The sequence below is a fragment of the Sinocyclocheilus rhinocerous genome, unplaced genomic scaffold, assembly GCF_001515625.1.
Source record: "Sinocyclocheilus rhinocerous isolate Xijiao unplaced genomic scaffold, SAMN03320098_v1.1 scaffold1222, whole genome shotgun sequence".
NCBI classification, from domain to species: domain Eukaryota; kingdom Metazoa; phylum Chordata; class Actinopteri; order Cypriniformes; family Cyprinidae; genus Sinocyclocheilus; species Sinocyclocheilus rhinocerous.
In genome coordinates this window covers 670,049-680,658 of record NW_015640234.1, presented here as the reverse complement: position 1 = coordinate 680,658, position 10,610 = coordinate 670,049, and the positions used below count along the sequence as shown (strand labels likewise).

General features: G+C 37.4%; 1 protein-coding gene across 3 annotated transcripts in view; it reads right to left on the bottom strand.

Annotated features, from left to right (window-relative positions):
- Positions 1 to 10,470, bottom strand: part of LOC107752588 (disco-interacting protein 2 homolog A-like) — a 142,001-nt gene extending 131,531 nt beyond the window's left edge. For all 3 annotated transcript variants that reach the window (XM_016568600.1, XM_016568601.1, XM_016568602.1), the window contains exon 1: positions 9,944 to 10,470. In XM_016568600.1, coding sequence (XP_016424086.1) covers positions 9,944 to 10,067 — 124 coding nt within the window. In that variant the 5' untranslated portion in view covers positions 10,068 to 10,470. The remainder of the gene's footprint in view (positions 1 to 9,943) is intronic.
- Positions 10,471 to 10,610: the final 140 nt, after the last annotated feature.

Sequence of the window (10,610 nt, the reverse complement as noted above, 5' to 3'; positions counted from 1 at the left end):
CATGCGTCAGTCAGAAGTGACGCACGCGGAAACGCAGCGGAGAGATCAAAACAAAACAATGGTCAAGAATTAGAAGTACAAAACGAGGATTTGTAAAGAAGAATGTCGGAGGATTTCGATATAAGCCAAGAGGAGACTGTTTTTTTTCTTTGCTAAAGTAAGGAAACTTTGCTTCCTTTGATCATGTAAACAAAGTTGATTTTCACGAGACTCACCGGCGCATGCGCAACACCGACCTCATACGTCACCCCCCGGAGCCCCGTGTGAGACACTTTTTTTATGGATGGGCGATTTTTATTTAACTTCTTTTGGACTGAAGCAATGCAACACCCGCTGAGTGGCATTAAACAGCTTGAAAGATCAAAGACAATTTTTAATATAACTCCGACTGGATTCGTCTAAAAAGAAGAAAGTCATATACACCTAGGATGCCTAGGGGGTGAGTAAAACGCAGCCTAATTTTCATTTTTGGGTGAACTAACCCTTTAAGCAGGGGTGCCCAAACTCGGTCCTGGAGGGCCGGTGTCCTGCAGAGTTTGGGCACCCCTGCCTTTAAGAGTGATTAATAATTATTATTAAAGAGATGGGTGTCAAAGATAATACATTCACTTTTTAAACACATTATAATGTGTCAGAGTGTCATACACTGCATGATAAAACATGTTTACAAACATACGCAGGGGAAATTATATTTTTTGCTAATCATACACCTGCAAAACAAACGCTATCACTTCTCTAAATATCATCTTCCAAGCATCATTCAACAGCTTTATTGATGGAAATCAGAGCTATTGAGTAGAAATATCCGGTAACACTTTTGTTAACATGTAGTAGCAAAAATCGCCAATATATTTTTACAGTATTCATTTTAATCTTAGTTAATAACTACACATGTGTTTTTTGTTTGCTCATGTTGGCAACTTTTGATTGTGGAAATGTATTAGTAAATGTTTAAATTAACAATAAGATTAATAAAGTTTTACATTCATGTTAACTACACTGACATTTTTTTTTTAAAGGATTTACTTTGAAACCGTTTAAGTTTGAAACTCACAAACTGATAGTAACCTTAGTAAAAATGGCACAGATACAGCAAGTAAAGCATTGAATTAAACATGAACTAAATTAATTAATAAATAAATTAAACATTTTGAAGTAGAAAGACCGAAATGGATGGAGGAGGGTAATTAGCTATTGAGCAATGCTAAAACTGCTGATAATACTGAGGGACCTTATATATGAATGCTTAGATAGGTGTCGTATTCCCATAGGTAGATGGGGATCAGCTGAGAGTCAGCTGATGCGAGCTTGACTAACGTGACCTGCCAGAACTAACGCTTACGCTTGATTTTCTTGTAAAATGCACTCCAATAATGACAAAAAAGTAATGTTGTTACTATTGTTAACAAATAAGACCTTATTGTAAAGTGTTACCAAATATCCCATAACTGACTATGAATGGAATGCAGTAACAATCACAGGAATCTTACCAAAACATTCCAAAACTAAATGACATTTCAACTCAATTCACTCAATTCTAATACAGTATATACTGTATGTGTGTATATATATATATATACAATATATTATATACAAATTGTGATTGATAGAAAATAAATTGTTTCTTGTTTCCCAAAGCATTTTCCTGTAATTCATGTAGCTCTATTCACTTTAATATAAATACATATCTTTATAGGTACCTTCCAAAAATGGCACATTTCAAGAGTTGCGCTGGAGTGGGTGTGTTTCTGAAGATCCAGCCCACCCGTGTGCTATGATTACACGCTGCGGAAATGTTGCAGACAAGAGCAGTCCAAGAGTGACCTGACCTTTTCATCCCAATCCAGTAATCGGACTGGAATACAGGGAAGAAAGTTCCCCTTAGGTGCACTGCCAACCTCAAAGAGTCCATGAAATCAAACTTGGAATTCACAAACCAAATTTAGGGAAACAAATTTAACCTCCACCAAGTGCAATATTGTGTTGACTAGTATAAAAGTTGAGTATTTTATCAAGTTTTATTTCCCACAGCAATAACCACAGCAATAACAGACAACATACGCTGTGAAAAACGATTATTTTTCGAAGTTGTAAATAAAAAATTATTGGAGATTATTGGAGTATGTTTTAAAAGAAAATACTATTTCAGTCTTTCTACTTCAAAATTCCATGTTTAATTCTCACAGTTTCTTAACTGTTTGTGAAATTTACTAGCAAATTCTGAGTGAAAACAGTTTCAAAATAAAGTCTCTCGTCTCATTGAGCTCGGCCGCCTCTGCTTGAACCCTAGACTGTCATTCTCAGTATGGTGTTTCACAGTGGTTTTACATGTCTTAATTCAACCTCACTATCTGCCTGAGGAAACCTCCAGACAAACTCTTACTTCTATCCAGGCCTCACGCTAATGAAAGCTCCATCAAAAGACCGCAGAAACCCCCTCAAACGCAGAAACCCTGGAGTGAGACACATTCAGAGCCAGTGATTAAATGAAGAGTTAGTGCTGTACAGTCTCATCACAGTCCCACACTTCTTACTCAGTGCTGTGTTCCTGGAAGAAACCCACTGAATACAAAACACACTTGGTCAGACCACAAATATGGCAACAAGATGGGAATATGACTTTGACGTTGTTGGCCAGGGACAAAGAAAGACTAACAAACACTCAAACCAGCAATTACAAACAGTTATATAGACTATAGGGGAAAATGTTTCCTGCAAAAAAAAAAAAAAGTTTCAGCATTCACATTTGGTACCATGCATGGATGTATTCTGTCTGAGGTTTATCCTGCATCCTAAATCAATTATTCGTGATTTGCATTGCTAACCTAAACAAAACCTATATTCTTGAAAATGTGTGATTAAAAAAGAAAATCGGTAACACTTTAGATTAGGGAACGCATAAAAGAAAAATTTATCATTTTGACCCATACAATGGTTTTTTTTGGCTATTGCTAAAAATATACCCAAGCGACTTAAGACTGGTTTTGTGGTCCAGGGTCACATATTTACTATTAACTAAGAGTTTTCCCTCAGTAAACTCCTAATTTGCTGCTTACTAATATTAAGTAAGGTAGTTGTTGTAGTAGTTATGTGATCTAGAATATGGTCAGGCAGAATAAGGTATTAATATATCCTTTAGAAGTACAGCCAATAATGTGCATGCTGCTAATAAGCAACTAGTTAATAGTGAATAGTGTTAAATGCTATCCTATGCTAAAAAGTGCTACCTAAAAATCTCTACAGGGTCAGTAATGCACAAATTCAGCCTCAAATGAATCTAATAGGTGCACCATAATAGTGATGTACAAAACCAAGCCAATACTGACCACAACCATTTGAACCATTACACCAGATGCCTCTCATTCTGCAGAAAACACAACAAGTCTGCAGTCGCCTGACTGACCACATGAGAAGGAAGAACTAGTCATGGATAAACCATGACCTGCAATCCTATAATGCTGAGCTCCACCCAGTTGCTTCAAATACATCACATGACTTGACATATGACTGTTGTCAGACTAGACTACATCCTCTCCTTCACTTTCAGACACTGAGCAATACTATACAGATGTTTGCTATAGGGCTGTCAAAAAAAAAATCGAATTTTGACTATTCGTCGAATTAAAAAAATAAATCCACATTCGAATGCAAAAACGTTGGATTCGAATTTAAGTCTGCGTCAGCCGTCAGGCAGCCTTATCAGTGGCGCACGAGATGCAATGACGATGTATGTGTCATTGATTGCATTTGAATGCTTTTGTTAGCCTATCCAGTTGAAGCCACTAGATGCGGCGCTGCTACGTTGTTCATTCATATATTGCGGAAAACGAGAGCATCAGGGAGAAGATGTTGTTTACGTCAAAACTGAAACCATGCCGTTCACACAGAACGCATATTTATCACATTTTCTAGAGGGACATCTATCAGCGTTGCACTCGCGTCTCGCAGAGAGCGGCATGTTTAGAAAGCCATGTAAAATTAATGCAAGTTCAACTTTTAAAAAAACATGTCTAAAGACGTTATGGCGGTTTTTCCCCATCCCACTGTATCTCATGTTTTTAAATGAAGAAAGTAACTCTTTGTGATTGGTTTATCGGTCATTTGTATTAAACTATACATACATGCATGGTGCTGGTTTTTTTTCTAATTGTTTAAGCAACTTTATATATGGTTTATAAACATTATTTTAAACATAATGCACTTTTTTTTTTTCAAACATAGTTGTGCTATTTTATTACGCTTTGAAGAGATGTGCATAATATTTTGCTCGATGCGCCCTCTTGTGGCCTCAGGAGAGAAGCCAAAAGCTTTTTCCCCCCTAACTGAAATTATGCCTTTTAAATTAGAATATAATTCGAATTTTGATCATATTTAAGTAGAAAATTCGAATTTAGTTTTTCAGTCATTTTGCCAGTCCTAGTTTGCTATAATGTGTTTTTGAGGCATTGCTACAAACTGGAGAGGTGTGAACGATGAAGAAAAGTGAAGATATGAGAAATGAGAGAGGGAATGAATTATCTGGACGAGCAGGGCCTCGCCGCAGGAGTTAATGTACACTGTTTGTCTTCTTGCACTCTTTTATGCCCCATCTCTCCAGTGCTCATCCATATCGAGGTAAACAGCTCGGCATGTCTTACCCCGATCAAAGCCTTACACCTCTGCACCTTTCCCATGAAAACCCTGAGAATGTGAGGCCATGATATGTAACTTCTCGAGGTGCAAGCACCCATTGAACCACTAAGATGAGCCCCTTCAACAATTATATCTACTCATTTCTGACTTGAAGCTGTTGGAAGCAATTCTTAGGAATACCACACATTAAATGTCTGGATTTCCTGATTAATATCACTGAAAGAGGTGTCTTGAAATCACACTCGTCTCTTGTGGGGGAAAAAAAGTGTCAGGGAAGTTGTAATTTTTTGGAAACTATGCTAAAATTGGACAACTAAAGGCTGGTTCTAGACGTGTATGGAGACTGCAATTAATATCTCATTTAGCAATACCCACAAAACATTCTCAAATATCAGTGCATTTCATTGAAGGAGAAACCAAACACAAACTCCAGCTGCTGGTCTTCAGGATATCACTATAGAGCGCAACAGCATCTGAACACTTTTTCAGTGGGGATTAAAAGATTTTTAATCTTAACTTTGTTAAACTTATGTCTTATAACTTTGTTAAAAAGTTATAAGACATAAGCCAAAGGAACCAGCTATGAGGTGAATCACAACATTACAAACTTTGAAAAAGGCAAAAACTTTATTTGAAAATCTGACAAAAAGACGATGACTGTTTTACAAGGGAAAGAACTACAAGCTGATACAGCATTGTAAATGGCGTAAATAAAAATGTATTGTAAGTTTACTGCAAAATATGCTAAATATAGTTTGAGAGTGTAGGGAAACTCTATTACATCATTCACAGTGCATCATGGGATTGGGCGGTTCTTTTGGCACATTTTACTTGTCACGATTCTCTAATTGGTGGAGATTTCTTTGCTGAATCAAGGGTAAAGTAATTTTTCACCAGAAATTCTGCTGTTAAACGTAATTATAAGCCGAATTGAGGCAGTAATTAAAGTAAAAGGAGCCCCTACCAAGTATTGAGTGCATGTACAGTAAATGAACATACTTTTCCAGAAGGCCAACAATTCACTAAAAATTGTTTTTTTATTGGTCTTATGTAGTATTCTAATTTGTTGAGAGAGTGAATTGGTGGGGTTTTGTTAAATGTGAGCCAAAATCATCACAATTAAAAGAACCAAAGACTTAAACTACTTCAGTCTGTGTGCATTGAATTCATTTAATACACGAGTTTCACAATTTGAGTTGAATTACTGAAATAAATGAACTTCTCCACGACATTCTAATTTATTGAGATGCACCTGTAGGTTGAAATAATTCAGGCTGATGACTTTAACAAAAGCATATACCACTGATTAACAACATTGTAGCTCACAAGTAGGTTTGCCTCTAAAGTTTTTATTGTTAGCGTTAAAAATTGGATTTTTACTTACGGAACCCAAAAGATTCACTCTATATTAAACTTCGAACTCAGCCAATGGTATGAGTTTGAGGGCAGTGTGTGTCTGAGCAATCTAAGAGCAAGTTCACAGATTTAGGGATGCACCGATATAAAAATTATGGACAATTCATTCATGTTACAGCCAGCAAACATTTGTTACAGCAGATATTAAAATTATATACTATTTTGTCTAAATAAATTAAAAATATAAAAACATTGCTTTTAATTGTGAATTTAGGCATCAAAACATTATAATGTACAGTTTGACAAATGGATATTTATTTTGAGATTTGCTAAAGATTACATTTAACAGCATTTTAAAATTAGTATTCATTATTTTTACATTATACAATTTTAAAGTCGTTTAAGTGAACAAAAGTATTCTAAGTGTAAATATATGGGAAAGAAGCAAGAAGCATGCACAATTAAATATCCAGTTTTAACAAACTTATATATATATATATATACACACAGTATATATGTCCGATGTCAATTGATAATGATAAATTTAAAAAAATATATTGAACATACAGTATCTCACAGAAGTGAGTACACCCCTCACATTTTTGTAAATATTTTATTATATCTTTTCATGTGACAACACTGAAGAAATGACACTTTGCTACAATGTAAAGTAGTGAGTGTACAGCTTGTATAACAGTGTAAATTTGCTGTCCCCTCAAAATAACTCAACACACAGCCATTAATGTCTAAACCGCTGGCCACAAAAGTGAGTACACCCCTAAGTGAAAATGTCCAAATTGGGCCCAATTAGCCATTTTCTCTCCCCGGTGTCATGTGACTCATTAGTGTTACAAGGTCTCAGGTGTGAATGGGGAGCAGGTGTGTTCAATTTGGTGTTATCGCTCTCACTCTCTCATACTGCTCACTGGAAGTTCAACATGGCACCTTTCAGTGTTGTCACATGAAAAGATATAATAATATATTTACAAAAATGTGAGGGGTGTACTCACTTCTGTGAGATACTGTATATGACATTCCTACAAAATCTCTAGACCACAATTCAACAGACGATTTGGACTGATTCAAACATTTGTGCTACTCAAACTGCTATCACATAGACTGCATTCCATTACTGCCCATAGACTGCATAACAGTTCAGTTAAACAAGTGAATGATTTAGACTAAAGTTATTCATACGCCTGTCTGTTCCACTCAGCTCAGGAACATGAAGCCTCCCGTGAGACTTACACCTCTATTACAGCTGAACTTAGCTAACAATGCAGTGCTAACTGACATGACTTCTTCATCCACCTGCATGATCATCCAAAATCATTAGCGGGACTACATAAATGGATTTTTAAACCTCAAAAAGACTAGAGAAACAGCCTCAGGACTGGTTTCTCAGGGCCAGATTAACCAAGTCCTGAACTGCACTGCAGTTTGAAGTGTGATTCTCCATCAAGATCTCCAACCAAGAATAACATTAAAGCAGCGTCCTTGAAAAAATCCCTCAGTCTAACATCGCTCTGCTCTTCTTTTGAGCTAACATGTTGAGAACTATGCATGTTAGCACATGATGCAGTATTGCAACACAAACTCAACCTGTTTCAATTCAGATTAAACCTTCAGGGGAATAAACTGAATTCAGAAAATATCAAATCACTTTTAAAACCCTCTTCAGAAGCCCGCTGCGTAAAATCATTCTGAGGGTCTTGTTGAGTTGGGCCTGGTGACGTCAGCAATTAAAGGATAAAGGAAAACAATGGCTATCAGACAGTGTGCAGGACAGGAAGTTATGCACACGCAAACAGGAAGCGGACAGGGGTTCGGCTGTTTTCTGCGACCCTGCTGTGTTTATTTGTGTTGTTCGCTTGTGTTATATGCTACATTTTTAACAACACAAATATTGAATTAACAAATGCAGACTTTTTGGGAAGCAGTACTGGGAAATTTGTGGTATTGGAATGAAGTGAGAGATGTCAGCGGTGACACAGTATGTCAGCAGTATGAGCTGCTGCTATTTTGGACTCGCTGTCTCCTTTTTAAAACACCACAATAGTGAAACTTCCCTCAGCATGCAAGAAACTAGGTCTGGTGCTGCCGTCCCAGAGCTAATCAAATTAAATAAGGGTCAGAACTTGAGCACTTCATAGATTTTTTTGCCAGTTAACTTAATACTTTGTCCATGTTTAAACTACCATTCAAAAGTTTGAGGTAGATTTTTTTTCATGTTTTTGAAAAAAGTCTCTTATGCTCATCAAGGCTGCATTTATTTGATCAAAAATACAGTGAAAAACAGTAATATTGTGAAATATTATTACAATTTAAAATAACACTTTTCGATTTGAATATATTTCAAAATAAAATTTATTCATGTGATGCAAAGCTGAATTTTCAGCATCATTACTCCAGTCTTCAGTGTCACATGATCCTTCAGAAATCAGTCTAAAATGCTGTTAATAATTTAATTGAAACTGACATTTTTTTTTTCCAGGATTCTTTCATGAATAGAAAGTTCAATTTTTGTATCAATGTAAGTCTTTACTGTCACTTTTGATCAGCTTAGTTCACCCTTACTGAATAAAACCATTAAGTTCTTTTCAAATAATAATAATAATAAAATCTTCACTGACCCCAAACCTAAGTGTATACTCCCACAATTCTTAAACTTTCTTCACAAGAACGAACTCAGGTCATCTGAATCGTTTGGCTATTGTGTTACCGCTCTCCAATAATACTCCAATAAGACAATAAGACATCATTACTCAGCAGAACTAATAATTATAATGAATGCCCCTGAATTAATACATAAACAATCTCGATAAAGAGCAAAGCAGGTTTAAACAGGTTTAATAGCATGTGGATGAGTACTGCCCATAATTGGTTCTGACAATATGATCATTTTAAAAACAGCCGTGTAATTGTATGAATTTCATTAAAATAACAGTCATTAAATCATAGGCCCATTTAGCCATTCCCTTCCCTCATAGATGTGCTGGAAGATCTCAAGAAAGCAGCACACGGTTGGTCTAATTAGTTCAGTTTGAACTCTTCCTGCTGTGCATTTACACAGAAGACATGCTCCAGTTTAAAAGGTTCCAGGAGCATTGCAATTCAGCACATCTGTTATTACATTAAAGGCTTTATCTCTAAAATCTGATTTTTTTATCACTAAAGATGCTCCTTACAAGTCAAGGTCTTGTGGGATACAAAAAGCAATAAGAATGGATCTTTGACTTTTCCTCATGTCACCATGTCAGGATGAAATATGGTAGTGACAATGTATTGATAAAAATGACTTGGGCTATACATGAGAACATACAGGTTTAATCAATATTCCTATCAGCAAATGACCTGTTTGGGGAAGATTTGCAGCATGGGCATGACATGCAAAGCATGCTGTTGTTCTTGCTGAAATTTCCATAGCCAGATAACACAGTTTGAATACTGAGCAGTTCGCTTGGAACAATCCATATAGTTCTACAACCTGAAAATCATAACTATGAATCTAAAAGTCTTGCATTTATTCCAGCTCCTTCAAACACACACACAACATGACCAATAGCATGATGCTCAGAATGTCTCTGCTTGTTTGGCAAAAGTAACAGCAGTCTGTTTGGATTAAACCAACATATGATTCTCTGATGTATTGCATTGCTTTTAATGGGATTGAATGGTCTTTCTGATCCGAAGCACTGCTGACACAGCACTGAACCTGCATTACACCTATCATCATCTTCATCACCGCTATTATAGGTACAGAAGGGCTGTAGTAAAAACATACTGATGACAGATCAGATATTTCAGAGCGCATTTGGAGAGGTGTGTATGTAATTAACAGCCCGCATCCACAATAATGCATGAACCCTTCAGGAAATCTGATGCAACCCCGATCTCTGAAACCCGGTATGTCGCATGGAGATGGAAAGGCTGCACGCGGAAATCAGCGACTCACCCTCGGAGAGCTCCAGCTCGAGCTCCGCCAGCTTCTCGCGCACCTCCGCCGGGAGAGTCATCGCGATCGCCGGCGACGGGTCCAGCATCATCATCAGTAATCCGGTGGAACTGCGCTCTGCCATAATGATCCAGGTCCTCGCCGGCCAGAGGGTTTGCTGTGGCTCAGATCAGCTGGTGGAAGGAGAGGGGCGGGCGGGTGCTGGTCGCTTATCGCATGCAGATGTGAGAAGTCTCGGGGCGGTTGCATATAGGCTGCTGTTTGCTTACAGCCCAACCGCTCGGACCACAGATCGAATGTTCAAATTTAAGATCCACGCCCTTCTTCAAGCCGGATTTAGCGCTGGGTGGTCGTGCATGACTGAAGCATTCTTCGTAAAACAAAGGGAAAGTCGGCCAACTCCGCTCTTCAGCGCGCCACCATCGCCATTGCAGCAGAGCAGCTGGGAACAGCGCGAGAACAGATCCAGCGCGTCAGTGATTCCTGTCTCACCTACACACACACACACACACACACACACACACACACACACAGGCAGTGCGCTGCACTTACTAAACTAACAATAAATGGGCCATTCCTTTGTATAATGAAGTATTTTGCCGTTTTAACGTATTTCTTTTAAGTGAATCTCTCTGATTTAAAGCGTTCTATCAGAAAAAAATATGTG